This window comes from Trichosurus vulpecula, chromosome 9 (genome assembly GCF_011100635.1).
Source record: "Trichosurus vulpecula isolate mTriVul1 chromosome 9, mTriVul1.pri, whole genome shotgun sequence".
NCBI classification, from domain to species: domain Eukaryota; kingdom Metazoa; phylum Chordata; class Mammalia; order Diprotodontia; family Phalangeridae; genus Trichosurus; species Trichosurus vulpecula.
Window position 1 is genome coordinate 14,719,345 of NC_050581.1, and position 23,750 is coordinate 14,743,094.

The window sequence follows — 23,750 nt, forward strand, 5'->3', positions numbered from 1 at the left end:
AGAAAACTTCCAGCTGTAGTGGAGACAGATCAGGGAAAGTTTCACAGAGGAGGGGGCACCTGAGCTGAAGCTCAAAGGAAGGGAAAAATTTCAACACATGGAAGTTGTCTTTATACAGGACCATTGCTGCTCCTAGGCTACCATATAACATGGTAGAGATTTTCTTGTTTTGAAAGTCTTCCCTTATTTTGAGTAATAATAGCTAACTTTTATATAGTGCCTATTGTGTACCAGGCACTTTTGATCCTCAAGATAACCCTGGAAGGTAGGTGTTATTAGCACCCCCATTTCACAGATGAGGAAACTATATCACACAGGTGAAATGACTTGCTCAGGGTCACACAACTAGGAAGAATCTGAGGCCAGATTTGAACTCCAAGTCTGACACTCCATCTACTGCACCACCTTTTGCCCTCTTATCTCCAACACTCACAGGAGTACCTGGCACATAGCAAGTGCTTAATAAATACGTTTTACATGCATGCATATATTTATTCATTCATTTGGTGGGATGCTGCTATGAGCCTACAAACCTGGAGAGCCTTGGGAGGAGGAAGGACGAGGCAGCCAGTGGCTCTCAACAGGCAGAGGTGTGGGTCTCACCAAGGGGCTCTGCCCCCTCCTACCTTTGGGTCCTCAGGCCAGCCACTCTGCTTCTCTTGCCCTCAGTTTACCTGTGGATCGGATCTATAATGCCCCTTCCAATTCTAAGTCTATGCCACCTCTAAAGCTGGCTTCTAATTAAAAGTAATGTTAACTAATAATGAGAAAGAAAACCAGGTGACTTCCAGTTTCTTTCTGAGGAAGTGTGTCTCATGCCTAATTGATAGTTGAAAAATTAAAGTGATTAAGCCTCCTGGAGGATTCTTTTGTTGGGTCAGCTGTTTACTGTGGAGTGTGGAGGGCGTGGCCAAGATGGTAACCAAAGTTTGGAGTTTCTGGAGGGACCCCCGAGCACTTGCGGTAGCACAGCTCCATCTAGTGGCGGCCTCCTTGAACTCACAGTCAAAAATTCACTAAACTATCAATCTTAGGACCATAGTATTTTAGAGCTGGAAGGGAACTTATAGACCATCTAGTCCAACTCATTCTACAGAGGGGGAAACTGAGGCTCAGGGACAATTTTTGATTCACCTCGATGTCACCTAGGCAATTCATAGCAGAGCCTAAATTTGAACATGGTAGACTCCAGATCCGTGGCTTATCAGACACTTGGCATGCTTTACTAGCTGTGTGACCTTGGGCAAGTCACTTAATCCCAATCGCCCTGCCTTCCCTCCTCTAAAAAAAATTAGTTAAAAAAAATCCATGGTTTATTCCACTATGCAGTGACACCTTTTTTCATTTACCCAGTTAGGGTAAAGGCACTCTGTGTTCCCAAAAGTGTCTTTTTTCTGTGTTAGGGCTCTATCTTCATCTTTCCTACTCCTGAATAGGTAGCATCATCTATTAAATATATGTATGTATGTGTGTGTGTCAATATACACATAAGACATTTGTATGTGTGTGTCTGTATGTGTGTTGGCTTGAATACATGCGCGCGCGCACACACACACACACACACACACACACACACACACACTCTCAGCATTCAGGAGATGAAATTGAAAGCATAAAAGTTTTTGCTGGATGGACCCTGAATTATACCAACAATTTGATGACTGTTTTGCAGTGCTAGCCTTGAGTTTCAGAATTCCCTTGGGACCACAGTGCCAATCAAATCTAAGAGTTGTCAGGGAAGAACGGAGCTCCAGCTGCTAATAAAGGACCATGATAATTAATAATAAATCTGTTTTGGGCATGGACAGTTTTCTGCTGGGGATCTCTGGTAAATATAATGTATTAGAAAGGGCAGCATTACACCTGCTGTCTGGGTGTCATGGGACAGCTCAGTTCTACTCATGGGCCCCTCAGTTTCTTGGAAGTGACTAGACTAAGTGAATTCCCACACTCCTTCCTGTTCTGCATTCTATAATTTTCTTGTGTTCTCCCTGGGGTGGCGTGGAGGGTAAAGCAGAGACTGCGGGACTAGGGAGGAGATGCTCGCTTCCTCTTGCCCCTGCTCCCTACTCTGGTGGCACATATTCTTTGGGCATTGATCCTTTGAGGTCCTGTATTTTATTAGTACAACTGAGAAAGCCTAGTTTGCTGCTAACGTATAAAGAAGAGTAGAGTATGGCATTGTGGAAGGAACACTGGGCTCCGAGTCAGCAGGCCTGGGCTTGAGTTTGCCCTCTTAAACTCAGCTGGATGAGGGGAAGCAAGTCATCTTATATCCCTGAGCTCCAGCTTCCTCATGAGCAAAAGAGGGATAATGACACTTATACTACCTGCCTGCTTCCAAAAGCACTTCCTTAACCTTTAAGTGCTATATACATGTAAGTTACTCTTGATTTCTGGATGGAGAAGAATGGTTGCTCCTTATCCATTTCCTCTTTGTTACTGCTGCTTCATCACCTCGGGCCTCAGTATCCTTGTATTTCAGTTGGGAATAATAATGATACAGATCCCAGAGCATTTGGGAAAACAACTCATCTGAAAAGTCTCTAAGTTAATGAGCTTGGTAGATTCCGTAGATTTAAAATAAAAAGAGTCCTGCTCTCTACCTGGGCTAGGCAGTGGAAGTTTTCAGTATCATTATGTGCAGAGCCTTGGATCACTTTATCTTGTTCTTTGGCATGCTGCTTTCATACTTTTGACTGTGTAGATGGAAGATACTAGTCTGGGAGGAAGTGAAGTCCCCATTTTTCTGGTAGACATTCAGTTGATTCTGATTGACTGTCAGGAATTATGCTTCAGGTAAGGGTTGATCTTCCCACAGATAGTCTCCATGTTCCCCACAAATTCTAGAATTCTGTGACTTTATAACTTTGAATCTTATTTAGGCTGTAGTCCATTCTTTAATCTTGTAAAATTAGAGCCAAATTAGAGCAGTAAATGCATACGTATTCAGAGCAACGTGGTTTTGCTAACATTATGTTCTAAGAAGACAAAGTAGAGGTAAGGAGGTGATCAGAAGGAAGGGAGAGAGGGAAGAAAAGAAGAAAATCATGTGCTCAGCCTTAGACCATGAGTTTGGCATTTTAAATTCCTAAACAAGTTCTGGCTTCATATTAAAGAATGCAAATGTATGTATATGTTTATCTTTATATCTGAAACAGATTGGACAACATAGTGTTGTGATGACCAGTGCTCTGGGCCTCACACCCAAGTGCAAAGTCATCTGTTGAAGATCCTGAATTTCCCTGCAAACCATCCCAAGTCACCACATTATGGGCCAAGGTTTTCAATATGCTTACATAGTTATTTGAAGGTTTGGATCAACTCCAAGGGGGGCCCTTCCTGCCTCTGGCATGCAGTTAGCAGTTTATTTCCTACAAAGTCTTTTCAGACAATGCCATTAATACCAAAGTGAATGGAAAGAACAACACTGGAGATCAAAACCATTTAGGTCATGAAGTCTTGCTCAGATGAGTGGGTTATGGGCATTTAAAATGACAGTTATAAAAGAAAAAAATTCTTTCTTTCCTCTCCTTTCTTCTGTCCCCTTCAGTGTCAGGTTTTTCTGTTTACCTTGTTGCTATGAAGGGTTTCAAGGACCTTCTCAGTAGCCAGAGGAGAGCTGAAAATTACATTCTCCTCATTCTTTTTATGATCTGGAGCAGTACTTTAGTTGGTGTTTCAGCAGTGTTTTGGATGGAGTGTAAAGCCTCCAGTTTCAAGGGTACATTCCTTTTCCGTGCAATATTTGTAGGCCATTATCTTCTAGTTCAAAATCTTTTGTGGAGTACAAATTACTTGGAAGAAATGGCTAAAGTACATGGAGAAAGACAAATCGGACATTTAATAGCAGCTAGGTAGAAAACTTGGGTATATCCCTTCCCCACAGAGGACTCTAGTTTACAAAGTTCTTTCCTTACAATTCCGCAGGGAGATAGGGTAGGACAAGCATTATGCCTATTTTACAGTTAAGGAAACTCTGCTTCTTTGAGGTGAAGTGACTGGGGCTGGTGGCGGAGCTGAGACGCAAACCTAGTTCTTCTATCCTCCTTCCAAGCCCCGTGTCCATGATGTCAAACCTCATTCTTTCCTTTAATTTTTATTTCATTTTTCTCAGTTACATGTAAGCAAATTTTTTAACATTTTTAGCATTCGTTTTTTACAGTATTGAGTACCAAATTCTCTTCCTCTCTCCTTTTCTTCTCAATTTGATATAGCTTATACATGTGCAGTCGTGCAAAATCTATCAGCCATGTTACAAAAGAAAATGCAGACAAAAAAACCAAGAATAATAAAGAAAGTTAAAAAAAGCATGCTTCAGTCTCCGTCTAGACGCCGTCAGTTCTTTTTCTGGAAATAGACAGCAGCTTTCATCCTAAGTCCTTCAGAATTATTGGATTGTTGCAGATCATTGTACAAATTCCCGTTACTGTATACAATGTTCTTCTGGTTCTGCTCATTTCACTTTGCATTAGTTCATGTAAGTCTTCAGTTTTTTCTGAAAGCATTCTGATCATCATTTCTTATAGCACGATAGTGTTCTATCACAATCATATACCACAACTTATTCAGCCATTCCTCAATTGATGGGCATCCCCTCAATTTCTAATTCTTTGCCACCACAAAAAGAACTGTTATAAATTATTTTTAACATATAGGTCTTTTTCCTTTTTCTTAAAATCTCTTTGGGTTACAGACCTAGTAGTGGTATTTCTGGGTCAAAAGGGATGCGCAGTTTTCTAGTCCTTTGAGCATAGTTCCAAATTGTTCTCCAGAATGGTTGAATCAGTTCACAACTCCACCAGCAGTACATATGTCTCAATTCCCCCCCCCCCCCCGCCAACATTTGTCATTTTCCTTTTCTGTCATATTAGCCTCTCTCTGATAGTTGTGAGGTAGTACCTCAGTTTTTTAAATTTGTGTGTTTCTAATCAATAGTGATTTAGACCATTTTTGTTTCTTCTTTCTGCTAACTTTTAAGTCCACTATGTTCTTTCCATTACATCAAGCTGCTTCCCAGATGATCATTCGTTGTTCGCCTTTTCGCATGTAATTGCTTGTATGTATGCTTTGTGCTCCTTGGAGGAAAGGCTAAGGATTTGAAATAGTTGTAGAATGTAAGTTTGAAATGTCAGGATACATATTTGATATTTCCTTGACTCCTAATTCTGGAGTCTTCAGATGAGTATTTGAATTTTGTTTAAAATGAGACATCCATAAATAGGAAGGATTTCACCTTCTCCACTGAGTAATCTTTGCTCTAGCTTTTTTAACAGAATGAAAAATAAGGATGAAAGATGTGTATGAATAGCCAGGTAGCACAGCTGGGCCTGAAGGCAGGAATACTCAACTTCCAGAATTCAAGTCTAGCCTCAGACACTTCCTAGCTGTTTGACCTGGGCAAGTCACTTAACCCTGTTTGCCTCAGTTTCCTCATCTGTAAAATGAGCTGGAGAAGGAAATAACAAACTGCTCCAGTGTCTTTGCCAAGAGAATCCCAAATTGGAGCCATGAGGAGTTGGACACGACTGAACAACAACTGAATGGGAAAATAAGATGATAATAAAACATTGTTTAATTTTTTAGTTCTGTAATATCACCATAATAACAGAAATAACAGCGGTGAAAATTGGACCACTCATATGATTTTCACTTATTACGTTTCTTATTCTCTACTTTGTTTATTTAAGAAGCTGAAACCATTTTTCAGAGTTTAGTATAAGAGTCAAAGTCCTGGAATACCCCAGACCAAAGACAAGCAGCACTCTGAAAGCTAAGGAACAGCCTACAGCCTGACTTTATCAGCTCCAGACATGTTTTATTAATACTCATTCTCGAAGTCAAAATCAGTGCATTTAAGTATGAGGAGCCAAGGGAGAAACCCATGGATTTCCCCATCATACTCTTGAACCTTGTTAAATCCTATTATTATAAATTCACCCTCTGAAGGACTTTGTGAAAAAGAACAATTGTCTGTTTCTCCTTCCAGACCCTCAGGCCCTATAGCAATAGCTCAGTTTTATTAATGCAGTCCTTTGGGAATATGGGCATCAAAGCTAGATCTGTCCCTTCTCTCAGATCATAGTGATAGCTTATACTAGCTCCACTTTTACTTTAGGTCATTGTGATCACTGATGGTGGTTTTGCTTCTCTGGGGAAAAACAGCAGGTTAAGTATCCTGATGGAGGAGATTCATTAAAAAGAAGAGACTTCTTAAAAATTGAGAGCTGACCTGACATAAATGTCTAATTAAGTTTTTCAAAATGTCCATGTGCAAAATGGCATACCTTGGTTAGCGGAGCACACTGGGATGGAAAAGCTGTTGTGCTGTTCAGAGAGGTCATGTGGTATACTAAGAAGTGCCCTGGATTTGGAGTCAGAGCCTGCTTTTGCTACTTCGTAGCATTGCTTAGGGCACCTTGCTACTTCAAGGTTCTATGATTTAGTTATTGCGGGTTTGCCTACGCATCTTAGAAGATGGTCTTTGTGAGTTCCTATGGCTGAAAAATTCATTATTGTATGGTCAGTCTTTTGGTCTCTGAATTTAGCAGCACTGGTCCTTGGACAGCTGATGTTCAGTCTCTGCATTAATACTTGAAGCCTTTCTCTCTTGATGTGACCCAGCAGGGCTTGCATTCCATTGGTTTGGCCTTTGACAGCCCAGAATTAGTTCAGTGAAAAGGTCCTTTAATGGGAAAGTCATTAAACCTTTTTGAGTCCTTTTTCCTCATCTGTGAAATGGGAATAATACTTGCATCACCAAAGGGTTGTGAGGAAAGTGCTTTGTCAACTACAAAATGCTGTGGAAATATAAACTCTTGGTTATACTTTAATTACAGGCAAGAGGTAAATGTTGGCCAAAATAAGCCATCTAGAACAAGGAATTCTCAGAGTAGGAATCAGCTTATGCAGTAAGGAGCTTTCAAAAAGTAGGATTTGGGGTTGCTTTTATTTCTCCTCTTTCTGGTATTTCAGAGGGACAGTTTGGTGCAGTGGAAAGAGTGCTTGGTTTGAATTTATAGGACCTGGGTTGGAATTGGGCCTCAGTTTCTTCATCTGTAGAATGTGGAATTGACCTAGATGTGGTTTCTCCCAGCTGTTATTTATTATCCCCTTTCTGAGAGAAGAGAGGATGGTTTATTTTTACCTGTAACTTACTTTAACCACAAGGTCTTACCAACTTTGTTGATATGGGTTGGTTAGAAGAAGTTGGGGGACCACTGGCATAGAAGGCAGAAAACATGGATTTGGAATAAAAGATAATATAACTGCTCACCTTTATGTAGCCCTTTTTGTTTAAAAAAGATACTGCATATGTTATCTCATTTGATCTTCACGCTATTCCTATAAGATAGTCATGTGAATTATTTTTTTAATAGATGAGACAACTGGGGCTACAGGGAGTTGAGTGACTGGACAAAGTCGCAGAAGCCAGTAAATGGCAGAATTGGGACTTAAATACAAGGTGTTCCAAAAGTTATAGAACAGTTTTAAGTTTTAATAGGGTTTCCAGCTTCCAAACAGGTATTCTTTCAACTACAGCATGCTGCTTTTCCATAGAATAGCTCGTTCTTGATACTCTGGCTTTTCCTATCCATAATTAAGTAGTCCCACAGTTTTCCCCTGACTGGGAGGTCAGTGTCTTTGTGCAGCACTAGAACCCTGAGTGTCCTTTCTTTGATGGCTTTCAGTTCTTCACAGGCATGATGCAAAAAGGTAGATTGTATTATTTCCATAGCATACTTGCCTTGTTCTCTGTTGACATTCAAGGGACCCACTTTGCATTCATTGGCACTGCATTTCTTCAGATTTCTGGAATTGGAAATAGACAAAGCAGTGATTGTACTTGACCTCCAAGTGAAATGAAATAGGATCTAAAGGACACTCAGTCTTTGTTTTCCCAGATTTGGGCCTGAGCAGAACAAGAAATGTTTCCTAATATAACCACTTTCTACCAGCAGGACTGACATAATTTAGTCATAAGGCTGGTCATATTTTTTAGAAATGTTGGTGTTGCAGAGAATCTAACTAGAGGACTTTTCCTTTTCTCCAATGGATTTAGATAAAGAGGAGCTATAAATACAGACACAGGTGTAATTATTGTTGTTTGATTTATGATTGTGTACAAAGTATAAAATGCACTGGGGTTTTTGTTGCTTTTTAAAAAATTTTCAAGTACCAATATTTTTAAAAATTAGTATTATATTTAAAAATTATACAGACTACACCCTTGAGTACCTATCTACAGCAAAACAAATTCTTACATTAGCTGTATCTTTAAATATATGTATCTTTCTGGATTTTAAGTTTATCACTTCTCTGTTAGGAGGTGAGTGACATGTTTCATCTTTCTTTTGGACTCATAATTTACTGTTGCTTTGGTCTCAAGTCTCTCAAAGTTGTTTTTCTCTGTGATGTTATCATTGTACAAATTGTTCTCCGGCTTACTTCGCTCTGCATCAGTTCATAAAGGTCTTCTCAGTTTAGTCTGAAATTGTCCATATAAAACTTATCATGAAAGTTTTTCCCAAGACCCTCTTTTAGACATATTCTACAAACAAATTATCTTTACTGGTTATTCTATGGCAAAGGCATTAGGAATGTTCTTTGAGTTTTTTCATTTTATCTTATTTTTTAGTTAACAAGCATTTATCTTCCTTCCACACAACCTTGATTTAAAAGAAAAAAGAAAACAAAACCCCAAAGAAAAATAAATATGTATAGTAAAGCAAAATAAAACCCCACATTATCATCTACTGTCTCATTCTATATTTTGAATCCATCATCAGTCTGTCAGCAGATGGATCGTGTATTCATCATCAGTACTTCATTAGCAATATTCTTAAAAGAATATTCTGTTCACCTTTTCTTTTTAAGTCCTGAAGTCTCCTAACCTAGAAATATGCAGGATACTTATTTGGAAAACAAACAAGCTATCTTGCAGCAGTTATGTGCAAGGAATAGAGCTTGCCCTAGGCAGTGGTTGTCAGTCACTTATAACAAATATACCAACCCAAATTGGTGTCAGAAAAGTCGGCAGAAATGATTAAGAGCATGGTACAAGGAACATGACATGATACAGCAGCATTGAAGGCTGCGTAAGGTAGGCTCATGTTGGCAATTTCCAATGATGCTGACTGTCTTTATTCTTTCATTCTCTCTTTTTTTCTACTCTTCTGCAGAGTTGAGGTGTAGTAGAGAGAGTATTTGGGAAGCTAGGTGCTGCAATGGATTTAATGCCAGGCCTGGAGTCAAGAAGACCTGAGTTCAAATCCAGTCTTAGACACTTACCAGCTGTGTGACCCTGGGCAAGTCACTGAATCCTGTTTGCCTCAGTTTCCTTATCTATAAAATAAGCTGGAGGAGGAAATGGCAAATCACTCCAGTATCTTTGCCAATAAAACCCTAATGGGATCACAGACAATTGGACATGACTGAGCAACAAAGTGAAAACACTGAGATAGAAGTTTGGAGACCTAGATTCCCATCTCACGTCTTCTGCTAGCTAGGCAGCTAAAGTGGACGAGATGATTTCTGAGGAGTCCTCCAGCTCTAACATCTCTATTATGCATATGAAAGCATCTTTGTATGGTCCTGCTACTAGTGTCCTCCTTTGTGCGTAGCTAAAAAGACTGTTAGAGACTGGCAAAATAATCCTCCAACATCTGAGATCAACCTGTGGAATGAGAGATGGCTCACTTCCCAGTGGCTCATGTGTAAGATAGACACAGAGTCCAAGCTACAAGAGACCTTTCAGTTTTTCTGATTTAACTTGTAGCAGTTAGAACTATGCGAAAGCAGAACGGCATATATGAAGTAATGGGTTCCCTCTTACTGCATATTTTTCAGGCAAATGATGGAGGACCACATTTTGGGATTCTTTTTAGAATAAGGAAGGGACGAAATTGCCTTTTAGATCTCAACCAACTCTAAGATTTTCAGATTCTTTGTCGTCTCTCTTACCCCAGTTTCTCCCCCTTCCTCCCTTCTTCCCCACCATACAGTGGCTTTCCATGGTCATGGTGTAATTTGGAAGAAACCTGGACTTATCTAAGTATATTATTGGCTCTATATAACTACAACTAGAAGGTAGAAAATGGACCTATCCTGAATGCGTTGACCAAATCTCCTTTCCTGATTACATGCCCTTTTATGCATTAAGCCATATCCTATTCTCCTTCAGTCTAAGATGCCACTCAAACATTCTGCCTCAGTGTTGTTTGTTATAATTTATATAGCTCTATACATTACTACTCCAAGTCCAAGCTCCACTGTCTTGGTAACCATTTTACTGCTCTGTATATTTCATTTGTGGTTCATCTTGGGGTTCATTTTCTGACTATCTTATTTTAGGTTTCACTCCTGCTACATTCTTGTGATCCTTCTTGTGGCTATCTCCATTAACATCCTCCTTGCAGGCAGTTAGTGTAACTCGTGTTAAATTTCTAAGACAAAGGACCATATTTGTCTTCTCTGTCTCATCTCTCCACATATCCTAAAAATAACAGATATTAAAATAATACATTCTGAATATGAAATTCGTCAGGTAAAATATACATTCCCTTGAGGGGCCACCTTTCTCCTACCCAGAGCCTAGACTGATTTTTTGCTGAGATCTTTTCTAGTTTCAGCTTTTGGCCAGTTTTTGAGCCTGATCCGTTATAACAGGCATGACACATCCTTTCCTTACTGTAGTAGGTGTTGACTATTTGCCTTCAAGTATTTGAAAGGCTGCTATGTGAAGGAGGAATTGGAAGAGGGATTATTCTGTATGGTCACAGAGGGTGGAACTAGGAGCATTAGCTCAAAGTTTTGTAAATTTAAATTTAGGCTTATATAAAGACACATTTCCTAACAATTAAGAGCTACCTGAAAGTGGCATTGATTGCCACTGGAGGTAGGGGGCTTTCCTTTATTGAAGATCTTTAGACAGAGGCTGGGTGGTTACTCATCAGATATGTTATAGAGGGGATTCTTTGTATGGGTTCCATATGATGACCATTGAGGTCCCTCTGACTCTGAAATTCTATGAAGATTCTGTGCAGAACAGATGCTGAAGTCATGGTTAGTGAGGCAAAGACCAAGCTCTGACGAGAGGAAGCCCTATAACTGAATTTATTCTTTTGTTGCCAAACGTGTGCTCTTTCTTCTCATTGGTCTCCAGGGATAGTAATGATCAAAGATTCTTACAGTTAATTTTTTTCAGCATTGTTACTGAACTATAGATTCCAAGGCTAGAAATAAAGAATGTGAATGATTTCTATCATGCGTTCTCTTCGTTTTCCAAGGAATAACAACCTTCCTCCTGTGATTTTTCAATGGTGAGGGAACAATAGCCACTTTCATGTTTCTTCTGACAAGCAGGAGCAGGTTGAATGAGAAACAGAATACCCAGGTTGGGATTTAATTTGTTAAATTTCAGTAAGTGGGTCTTTGTAATGTACTGAACATGTAAAAGGAAAGCTCTTGTCACAAATCATTTAAGAAGGTCTACTAAAAGAGCGAGACAGCCTACATGCAGTTTGATGCAGCAGGACACCGGCTCCACAGACACCTGATTGTTCTGTTTGGTTTTCTGCAGCCTGTGTACCACTGGTGTGGTACGGTTACACATCAACAATTGGCTGGAAGTGAGCTTCTGCCTGCCTCATAAAATCCATTATGTCGCAACAAATTTTATACCACCTGAAGCCATTGAAAGAAGCCTGAAAGCTATCCGGTAACTACATTTTGTTCTCCAAGGGGCTTGTGCTCCCGCTTCTCTCCAGTAATTCCTAGATCGTTGTCATCCTTTCTTGATTACTCTGTGCCCTCTACTCCAAATGTTTTGCTGATCACACGACTTCTGAAAGCTATTGGACCCACAGGCCAGGTGCTTTTACTCCCCTGCTTCCTACTTCAGAAATGGGCAGTCGGGTTCTGCCATTTGTCCTAGTCAAAATATAATAGACTTTTATTTTAGATGAGGCAGTGCCCAGGAATGGGTGAAATGCCCATACCTTTGCTCCATCCCTGCTGTACCCAGGATGGGTTTAGATCTTTTTCCTGTGAGCTCAGCCCTAGGCCTAGTGACCATTTATTTTACCTCATGAATGCCAGGTTTCAGGGGAGTGAGCTGCAGCCCAGGGCTAAGCTGAGTAGTTCATTTTTAATTTTTTGCAAGTCTGACTTAGTCATCATGGGACTGCCTTCTCAAGGCCTTTCTTGTTTCTGATTGGCTTCTTCACCAAATTTACAAATTTCCATCAAAGAAATAGGTTATAAAAACTTGCTCCTTTTGGCTCATCAGAGAACCAAAGAGTTGTTGTAGTACCTTGAAAAGGGTGCTTAACTTGTCAAGAGTACTGCTTCTCACACTTCCCATCTGTGTGGCTATGGGCAAGTCACTTCATCCCTCTAGGCCACTTCGCCTGTAAAATGGATGTAATAATTCTTGTGAGAAAAGTTCTTTGTCAACAGTGAAGTTCTATGGGAATGTGCATTATTATCCCGCTCTTTCCCTAAAAAAGTTTCCTTGCTTCCAAAGACCTCTTCAATTTAGGCTTTAGTTTGTTTTTTATTTCTCACACAGAAAGCTTTCCTTTTGGAGAGCTTGCATTTCAGAAGTTCCCAAAACACTTTCCTCATAGCATATGGTTATTATCCGCATTTTACAGAATGCAAACCCTGGCCTTTTGATTTTAAGTCTAGTACCTCTCTCCAAACTCTATGAGAACTGTATTCCCCAGTAATATTTCTAGCTGATTTTAGAAGCACTCATCACATTTCCTATCTCCCCTTTGCCATTTTTCTTGACACAAGATCTGTTTTAATTCCCCTGCTTATTCCCTTAAGTTATTTAATACCTCTTGGCATTTGCAATTTGGACTTAGCATTGTACACTAGGGCACAGGTGTCAAACACAGGTCTGTGGGCTGATGCAGCCCATAGCACTCCTGAGGACAGCCCAAACCAGATTAAAATATAATTGGGAAACCTTTAATAAAATAAGTAAAAATTCATTAAAACATAGATAATGTGACATTTTAAAACTAAGTCAATATGCAGCCCACAGGGATCTTCATGTTCAGATTAGTGGCTCTGTTTCTATTTAAGTTTGACAGCAACTCTGTAGGGTACAGGCAGTGAAGCTGCCAAGTTCAGACTTGCTTCCATGGCCCCTCTTGAGTCCTCTTGTGGTCCCTTATATAGTCTGTGCAGGCTGCATGCTGAAGCAGACCCTGGCCCATTGCTACTCATTGCTTTGTCTGTTATTGGAATGATTTCATTTAACATGTGCATTTCTCCTGTGTCAGGCCTTACCATGCCTTACTGCTGCTCAATGATGAGAAGTCCTTACTCAATGAACTCCCATTAGACTGTTCCCCTGCCCTTGTGAGAGTGATTAAGACCACCTCTGCTGTGAAGAATCTGCAGCAGCTCGCTCAGGATGCCGATCTGGCACTGCTGCAGGTATGTGTGAGAGAGGCGACATTCACTGATTGGTGGAAACCGCTAGATCATGATGGGTGGGAGCAAGAAGATGGCAGGGAAGAAGGGAAAGGAATTTAAAATATAATAGGGATGCTTCTCCCACTTGCCTTTGAGACTGCTCTTCTGAAAGGTTCTGTTAGCAGATTTTTCCGAAGTTTTCCTTGGCTGCTTCCTCCTGCTTCTCTTCACATCAGTCAGACGCTCTCGGACCACCCTGAGCAATCTTTTTCCCAGCTGGGCTTTTTCATATGAAACAGATGCACTTTTTTTTTTTCTAGATGGTTCTCATAGAATCCTAGAATGCCAAGGTTAGAAGGGATCTTTGAGATCACAAGTCCAACTCCCTTTTATCAGTGAAGAAACCAAAGCCCAGAGAGGGGAAATGAATTGTCCAACATCATGCAGCTAGTTAGTAGTAGAGTTTGACCAGCATCATAGGTTTCCATGCTCTGAGGTTCAGGTTGTTTACAGTATAACACACTGCCTTCCATCTCCCAGGCAGCTAGATGGTACAGTGCTGGCCTTGGAGTCAGGAAGGCCTATTCCCCCTCAGATACTTACTAGCTGTGTAATCCTGAGCAAGTCATTTAACCTCAGTTTGCCTCAGTTTCCTTAACTGTGAAAGGAGGATAATAACAGCACCTACCTTTCAGGGTTGTTGTGAGAATCATTATATTTGTAAAATGCCTAGAATAGTGCCTGGCACATAATAGATGCTGTATAAATGCTTATTTCCTCAGTTTCCTCATCTGAAAAGTGGAGATAATAATAATAATACCTCCCAGGATTATTATAAGGATCAAATATTTGTAATACTTTACAAACTTTAAAGCATTATATAAATGCTGGCTATTATTATCTTACTACATCCTTCTGATCTGATCTTCTCAGTGAGCCTTTCTTCCTGATCTATTACTGTCTTAGGCCCTTGATGATAATGAGAACTAGATACTTTGCTGGTGTAGAGTTAACATTCCACTCTTATGTAGTGTATTTTTTATTTGCTATAGGTGGGGCCACATTGTAAACAGTTGTGTTTTTGACAAACCTGACATAAATAAAACCCTCTCTTCTACTTATGTTAGAGATGCTTCATCTTCCTTTTCAGATTGATCTTCGGGGGCTGTGGCTCCTAACACTTAGCTTCATTTCTGTATTTGATCACCTTTTGGTCATACAGTTAGCACTCACTAATGGAACTTAAGCAGTCTAGGAAATGCCTGTTTAAAGATGTACTCCAGTAGATCCATTTGTAATATCAGTAAAGACTCCCAAAAAATCTGTTGGGTTTTCAAAATTTTTTCCTATTAGCCTTTTAAAAAGTGGGGGAACACGTTTGGTGCTCTGGAAACATCAGAGCATTTAGTAAATTTTATGAACTTTCGTAACTTTTGATTAGGACTCTGAGGAAAGCTAGAAGGGGTCAAGGCAACACCCTCCTGTGTGGTCACCTGAGACAGGAAGTAGTACCTGAAACAGCAATCTCCTAGTGCTTCCCAGTGGCCAGTTTGACCATGCTCATATCATACATGTTGGCAAAAGTGACTTTATGTATTTGACCACTTCCTGGAGGGGAAATGGACTGATATGGTTTTTTGGAGAGAACCAGTGGTATGGCATGGTAGAAAGAGTCCTGGAGGTAGAGTTTAGTTTCTGGAGCAGTATGGTATGGTGGGAAGAGCACTGGACTTGGAGGCAAGAGAGGTCTGGAGCCAGCATCTGCTTCTGGCCCATATGAGGCCATGTTGTGTAATCTCTCAGCCTCAGTTTGCTCATCTGAGGAATGAGGATAATACCTGTTGTGAGAATATAAAGAGATCATACATGTACATAAGTCTGGGTATTATAATGTGATCATGGGGACATCCATGTCTCTGAGTCTTCATTTCTTCTGTAAAATGGGGTATAATAAATCTTGGAAGTATTCTAGGAACATAAGTCATTTGTCAGGCTGGATGAGGTAATGCTGTCCTGGGCCTGGACGTTGGCAGTCAGATTATATTTAAGGGATTTCATTCCACCTCCTGCTGCTTTCAAGTTAAGAACACAAAAAAGAACTTGCTTTCAGGTGAGTATGAGGAAGGAAAGAGAATGTCTTTGAAAGTTGGCGTCCCACAGGGAAGGGACTCTGTAATTGTCAAATGACAATTTAAATTTTAAAGTAATAATTGATATATTTTGCTTTTACATTAATTTTTAAAATTTTTTCACTTGGATTTTTAAAAAAATATCTATCATTTTGTTCAGTCAGAATCAAAGAATCTCAGAATTGGAATACAGTTCAGAGGTTATCAATTCCATTGTATACCTGAATCAGGAATCTTCTCTCTCAAATCCCCAAATATTCATCTTGCCCTCACTGAATGCTTACAGCGATGGGGATAAGGCCAAATCTGCCCCACTGTAATTTCCCATCATTAGTCCTGATTCTGCTCTCTGGAGCTAATCAGAATCAGGTTAATAATTCATCAGTCCTTCAAAATCTGAAATCTTGTTTTCTGTGGTCTCCATCTTTTCATTCTCTCTCCTGAGCACTCCTACACTTTAGGAGTCATTCTTTCCAGAATAAGTAAGTTGGGCATGTATGTGACCCAGGAGTAGGACTACCTAAAGTAAATACAGATTAAGGTAACAGACTGATTAATGAGATCACCATGATCATCATCCCTCACATGTGTCCAGAGCCCTGAGAGAGGCAAGCAGCACAGTGGTAGCTATTATCCCCATGGTTCAGAGGTTAGGTGACTGGCTTAGGGCTGCACAGCTATTAAATTTAGAAACCGGCTGTAGAATCTAGGAGCGTGAGGAGATGTCCTCATCTTCCCACTGTACCATGTGGTTGCTGCCTTAGCTCATAAAAAGAGAGCTATCCCGATGACTGCAAAAATGCAAAATGCATTTAAAAACAGGCAGGCAGGAGGTGGAATGTGAAGAGAAGCAGTAAGGGTAAGGGAGACCTGGACTGGTGGAAGCCACAGAAAATCCCTTAGTTTAATTGGAGGCAAAAATGATAATAAAAATAAAAAACGATAACCTCTTTTCCCTCTACTGTACAGACAGTAGAAATGATATGTTTGCATTTCCCTTCTTTCTAACAGTCATCGATAAGGGTGTTCATTCTTTTAAAGAGAACAGGAAATCCCCACTCCTGTTCATTTAACAGTTAACTCCATCCATCCATTTATTCATTTATCCATCAAAAATATGTGCAGGACACTATGCTAGGATTTGGGGTAATTACAAAGATGTATACAACAATATGACTCCTACCCTCATGGTGCTTAATCTGCTAAGGGAGTTAAGATGCATACAGATCACTACAGTACAAGGTATAACGTGATAAGGTCCACGAGAGGGGTTCAAATAAAATGTTATAGAGATTCAAAGGATCATTTGCGGTTGGGGTCATAAAGGCTTTGTTGAGAAGATGGTATTTGAACTGGGCAGGATTTTGATAAGTAGAGATAAAATGGAAGGACATTGGATGGGGGATGGGGGTAGGGGGAAACATGACCAAAGTGAAGAGTAGGGAAAGCATAAGAGATTGTGAATACTTCACTTTGTCTGGAACATAAAATTTATTTAGGAATTAGAGATAATGCAGGAAAGGTAGGGTGGGGCAAGGTTATGGAGGGCTGTGTGTGTTAGGAGTTTCGACCTTATCCCATATGCAAGGAACAGCCATTGAAGGATTTTGAGTAATAGAGAGGAGTTGTCTGTAAGAAGATGAATTTAACTATGTTTGAAAGAGTGATTGAGCCTGCATATCTGTGAGAATGGTGGTGCCATTGTGAAGAAATAGAAAATTTGGAAAGAACTCATTTGAGAAAGAGGATTAGTTGTTGCGAATACAGGTGAGACCAAATGAAGGTCTCCTTGTAGAAAACAAATGTGCTTTCTACCACTTCTCTCTATTCTTACTCCCCCCAACCCCCACTCCCATCCTGCATGTGCATTTGTATATGGACCATTACAACTAGGGGGCAGTCACTGACTTCTCTCAGCTGAAGTCTCAGAAAAGTCTATATTCTGTTGCTTTTTTGGAGTTAGTGGAAGCTCTTTTTCACTTTATTTATGGGCTCATACCGATTAAGGAAATCATATGAGTCTTTATGGGTAAGAAGGAAACCAAAATCTGGTCACTAAGAACATTAGAACTTATGAAATGCCCCCTTGGTACAAACTCATGACCCATCCAGTACAGTGTAATGTCTAGTCTCTGGGCCATCCAGGGACAATTTAGTCAGTTCTTCACCTTTTTGTGTGCTCTGGAAGCCTGATCAAGCCTGTGGACTCTTTTCTCAGAATAATTTTTTCAAATGCATAAAATAAAATACATAGGATTACAAAGGAAACCAAAGGCTATTGAAAATAAAGATGTAATTTTTTTCCCCATCTAAGTTTGTAGGTTAACAATATCTGGTTTAAGGTCTGTATCTGAAAGAGATCATAAAACAGGGAAAAGGACCCACATGTACAAAAATATTTATAGCAGCTCTTTTCCTGGTGGCAAAGAATTGGAAATTAAGTGGATGCCCATCAATTGGGGAATGGCTGAACAAGTTGTAGTGTATGAATGTAATGGAATATTATTGTTCTGTAAGAAATGATGAGCAGGCAGATTTCAGAAGAAAACTTGATCTGATGCTGAGTGAAGTGAGCAGAACCAGGAGAATATTGTATACAGTAACAGCAACATTGTGCAATGACCAACTTTGATAAACTTAGCTCTTCTGAGCAATACAATTATCTAAGACAATTCCAAAAGACTCATGATGGAGAATGCTATCCATATCCAGAGAAAGAACTATAGAGTCTGAATGCAGAATGAAGCATACTATTTTCTCTTTTTTTTCTTTCTTACGGTTTTTCCCTTTTGTTCTGATTCTTCTTTTACAACATGACTAATGTGGAAATGTTTAATATGATTGTATATGTATAGCCTATATCAGATTGCATGCCAACTTGGGGAGGGAAAAATTTGGAACTCAAAATCTTATAAAAGTGAATGTTGAAAACTAAAACTAAAAAAAGAATATCTGGTTTATATAAAGGTATGACCCCAGCTTGCCTGGATTCCCTTAACAACCTATTGTTGATCTGTTAGCCATGGGTTCAATTATTCTTTCCAGCTTTTACTGCCCAGGAGTGCAGAGACTACATCTTACTCATTTTTGTTTCTCCCGTATCACTCAGACACGTCTTTGGACATAACAGGTACAAAATATGCATTTATTAAATGAATTGAATTACAGTATAGCACTGTACTGGTCCCATGGTAAATGCTTAGATAATTGTTGGTTGGTATTTTCAGCTTTAGAAAAAAGTCATTTATCTTTTAATGGGACTCTGTGTCTATATGTGTTTGTGTGTATATGTACACACACAAACATATATAATAATTTGCCTGCCTGTATGTTTGAGTATATGGGAGTGTTGTATGTGTATCTGAATATGTTTGTGTGTGTTTGTGGTATTTGTATGGGGAGGGTTATGTGTGTGCATAGAAGGGTTGTATAGGAATAGTGTATAGGTACAGGAGGGGTGGTTACCTGGTGGTATAGGCATGGCAGGGAGGGGTTGTATGGGGGATGGGATGTGTGTAAGGCATGTGTGAGTGGGAGAACAATGGAAGATTTAGGAAAGGGAGACAAAATGAGTAGTAGGATAGGTTTGGGGTACAACTGGAGGATAATATGTTGGGGGAGATCCGTGGGAATCTCTGTGGATGTGGTTTTATCTGTGACATAGCCATAATGTCTGGCTATAAGCATAAATAAGGTTATTAAAGAAGTAAAAATAAAGAAAAAGACAAAATCACTCATCAAACCATCCTTCAGTTTTTCAAATTTCTTTTTGACTATGTCTGGTGGTGTATGTGTTGGGACTCTGATTATGAATGGCAGCTCGATATAAGTTGTTGGTGCTGGAACCTACCTTCTAGTTAAGGGACCCTGACCCTCCATCTTCCTAAAGACAACCCTAAGTCCTAGGAGTCCCCAGTAGGTATGGTTAGTTTTTCCCTTTGATCTGTACTGCTGCTTCATTAAAGGTTTCCTTGCCCTGGTGCTACTGTTTGTTTTTCTACAGTACCCTTTTTTAATAACACCATTGCCAATAAAAAAATATTGATTGCCACCATGGTTGTCTGCAAGTCTAAGCCCTCAAAAATGGCTCCTTTGCCCCAGGGCCTATGTCCTCAACTGACTTCTGGTGCTTTTGTTTGTGAATTAAGGCAGTCATCTACTTTTCTGACTCTGATAAGGAGTATATGACTTTGAAAATATTACAAAACAAACTCATCTAAAGGGAGAGGAGCCTGGAGAGGTTCACAGTCACTTCCCTCATTTGGGATTTTATTGAGTTAAGTTCCATGCTCAATGCCCAGGTTGGCTGGCTACCTTCAGAGTTTGGGGTAGTATCTTCCTCAAAGTTTTTCCATGAGTGATTTTAGGATATACAGGCTGCATTCTTGCCCCTACCATTAATACAATACCTTTTTTTCAGTTGTTAAGATCCAAGTGGTGTAGTTTAGGATGTTCAGATGATGTGCTCGATCTTCATGAATGTATCCAAAGCAAGGTTAAGATCTACTGCTAGAGAGAAACTTGCCTTGGGGCACCATTACCTGCACTATTTTTTATTAAGAAAGAGTGATGATTAATGAATTGCTAGATTACTAAGTGATGGTAATTTTGTGTGCATGCATGTGTGTAGAGAGAGAGAGATAATGGGAGGGGAATGAAGTGTAATACAAGGAAAATTAGGAACCCCTTTACTGACAAGCCCCCCCAGAAAGAATGGATTCAGATATCTTTGGTATTTAGCAAACCCCCTGGGACTCCATGGCTCCTTCCTGAAATGTCAATAGATAGGACCATCCCACTGAGAGATAACCTGGCAGATCCTGTCTAGCAGATATCCCTGAGACTCCTTGGTTCCTTCCTGGAATGTCAATAGATAGGACCATCCCACTGAGAGATAACTTGATAGACCCTTCCTGGGAGATATCCCTGGGACTCTGTGACTCTACCAAGGAATGTAAATGAGATTATCCCACTAGTACGATAACCTGACTGAATCTTTTGATCAGCCAGGACCTTTGTTCCTCTTCCCCCCTACTCTGTACCCCCATATCCTATATAAACCAAGCCATCACCCCAACACATTTGCCATTGATTTGTGGTGCCGTACCCCGATGGCCGCCGGCTAATAAATTCTCCACTTAAAACTTATACTCTGTGGTGTGTCTCGCTCGCTTCTGGTACAACAGAAGAAACAGGCAGAGGGAGGGAGGGAAAGAGAGAGAGATTGAGAATGTGAGCACAAGCTTGACCAGCATTTTGTTTGCACTTTCCTCAACAGAAGTCTTCCTTTGAATACTCCTAATGGCATAGTGAATTAGGGTTCTCAAAGGCTGTGCCAGCAGAGTACATGCTTTGACAGATCCCACAAAAATGAGCAAAGTCTTGTCAGTGGACTATCATCTGAGAGACCCAGCTTAGCTAAGTTTGGAGGGGTTTATTTTCAAGTGGTTAGTCACCAAGTGATGAATTTTTCAGCCACAGCAACTCATTAAGACCAGCTGCTAAAGGCATGAAAGGCCCTGGTCTTCATCACTGGAAGGAGCTGCCTATATCAATGAGATCTTGGTTCATTGGAAATATTGAAAAAGACAGCCAGCACCTTTTAGTTCCCTTTTAAATGTGCTTAACCTGTTTATGGAGACATTTCAGAGAGTATAAATTGAAATATGATAGCCTACAGGCATGCAAATGCAAGACTAAGAAGAGAATGAATGTAAGTTAAGAAAAATTTGGTTAGGATTTGAAGTGAAGTAAATTAGAGTCCTTCCCTGTCTTTTTGTCTGTTTAAAGCAAGGATCTTTCTACCATAAAAATAAGAAGTACAAATTCTTAGTCCTGATTCCCCCTTATAAATTTGGACATGCCCAGAATTGCAACTATAAAAGGGCTTTCCCACAGGAAAGTGATCTCTGGTGGCTTGGGCTTTCTTTAATTTGCTCATTCTAATTCCCTGCAATAGGGCTTCCTTTTTTAAATAAGTGCCACAGGAGAGTGACTGCATAAACAACCTACTTTGCTTTCAGTAGATGTAAGACCGAGTCCCTTCTTGAGAAGAAAACTTGAGTGGAAGTTACAGGGAGGTAACAGGGAGGACACCCATCCAACAACAGGACAATGTTTCCTTATTTAAAAAAGTGATTTCTTCCTTCCTGGAGGAAACTGAGGCCAGATAACCACGTACCTGTTAGGTGGTGGCAGGAGCACTGGTCTTGAAATGAGAAGATCTGAGGTGAAATCCCAGCTCTGCCTGTACTGGTGACCCTGAGCAAGTCAGTTTACATTTTTGAATCTTAGTTTCTTCTTATGTAAAATGGAGATATTTATACTACCTACCTTACAGGGAAAAGATCAAATCAGCTAAAATGAGCTTTTTGTTTTGTTTAAATTTTTAATTTTTATTTATTTATTTATTTTTAGTTTTCACCATTCACTTCCATAAGCTTTTGAGTTCTAAATTTTCTACTCCTCCCCCCACCTGATGGTATACAGTCTGATATAGCCTATACATATACATTCATATTAAACATTTTCACATTAGTCATATCGTAAAGAACTAGAACCAATGAGAGAAACCACGAGAAAGAAGAAATAAAAAAGAGAGAGCAAATAGTGCGCTTCAATCTGCATTCAGACTCTGTAGTTCTTTTTCTGGACGCAGACAGCATTTTCCATCATGAGTCTTTTGGAGCATCTTACATCCTTGCATTGCTGAGAAGAGATAAGTCTGTCATAGTTGATCCTTGCACACTGTGGCTGTAACTGTGTACAATGTTCTTCTGGTTCTGCTCAATTCACTCTGCATCAATTCATGTAAATCTTTCCAGGTTTTTCTGAAGTCCATCTATTCATCATTTCTTACAGAACAACAGTATTCCATCACAATTCATATACTACAACTTGTTCAGCCATTCCCCAATTGATGATCCCTGCAACTTCCAATTCTTGGCCACCACAGAGAGAGCTGTTATAAATATAAAATGAGCTTTTTGTAACCATAAAGTGCTATGTCAGTGGGCATTATAGAGCTGCTGCCATGTGGTAGCAATCCATGCCCTCAGTGGGAGGTTTGTCTGAGTGGTCTCTCAAATGACTGTCACATTTCAGATCATATAAAACCTTGATACCATTTGCCAGTTGCTTTTCTAGGATAAGGATTCCCAATCCTACTATCTTCCCAACTCTCAGTTATCTTCAGTTATCTTGAGGACTGTCATGGATTTCTCAAAAAAAAATCCTCTTAAAACAAAAATAATTTAAATTAACAGATTTTTAAAAATATTAAACACATGTCCTGGAATATTTCAGACTAACAACTGTGGTGTGGCCAAGCTCCCTAAATGCTGACATGTACTTGTGTGTTCTGCTAAACCTACTGTATCTTGAGTAGAATTATAGTATTAACTCAGATGAGGCTTGACATTGTCTTTGTATGGAGCCTGAATCCCCATGAAGAACCACATGGCCCATGACTCCCACCACTACAGTGTAGCCTTGGTGACAAATGATCTGTCATAAGGAAGCCAGCCCTTTCCCTTAAAAGAGGCCAGGATAGCAGAGACCTCTGATTGAAAAAATATGACCCTCTTTAAAAATAGGAGTGTGTTGAACTACACAGGAAATGATAATACAAAACAGCAGATTTCAAGTTCAGCTGTTTAAAGCACAAATCCAGGGCTCAAATTTAGGGGGAGGTACTGTCTGTCTGTACAATTTCTGCCCATTGGGACCTGGTAGAAGTTTGAAATGTAAAAATTGGTACAAAATAAGAAACAAGCCTTGAAAATACATTATTTCATTTGAAACTCTGATTCATTCTTGCCTGCCACATGTTGTCTCTGAATGGGGTAGGGGGGAGAAGGGCGGGGAGGGGTGTCTCTTTAGATGTGAAAATCACCCTTGAGAGGATCACCTGTTCTCCTGTACTTCTAGCAAATACCTCTCACCCAGAGTGAGACCTAGATTGCAATTTGTTTTACATTTTTCCTGTTTCCCTTGCCTCTTGTGTCTCTGCAGGTTTTCCAGCTTGCTGCCCACTTGGTATACTGGGGCAAGGCCATCATCATCTACCCGTTGTGTGAGAACAATGTCTACATGCTGTCTCCCAATGCCAGTGTGTGCCTGTGAGTAGGAACTGGCTGCATGACAACTACCAAAGATTGAATCATACCATGGGGGAAATCATTTGGCCAA

General features: G+C 40.0%; 1 protein-coding gene across 2 annotated transcripts in view; it reads left to right on the forward strand.

The window, feature by feature from the left end:
* NPRL3 (NPR3 like, GATOR1 complex subunit) overlaps nt 1-23,750 on the forward strand; it is a 71,868-nt gene that overhangs the window by 30,279 nt on the left and 17,839 nt on the right. For both annotated transcript variants that reach the window (XM_036739179.1, XM_036739180.1), the window contains 3 exons: nt 11,582-11,719; nt 13,296-13,452; nt 23,574-23,680. In XM_036739179.1, the coding sequence (XP_036595074.1) occupies nt 11,582-11,719; nt 13,296-13,452; nt 23,574-23,680 (402 nt within the window). The remainder of the gene's footprint in view (nt 1-11,581; nt 11,720-13,295; nt 13,453-23,573; nt 23,681-23,750) is intronic.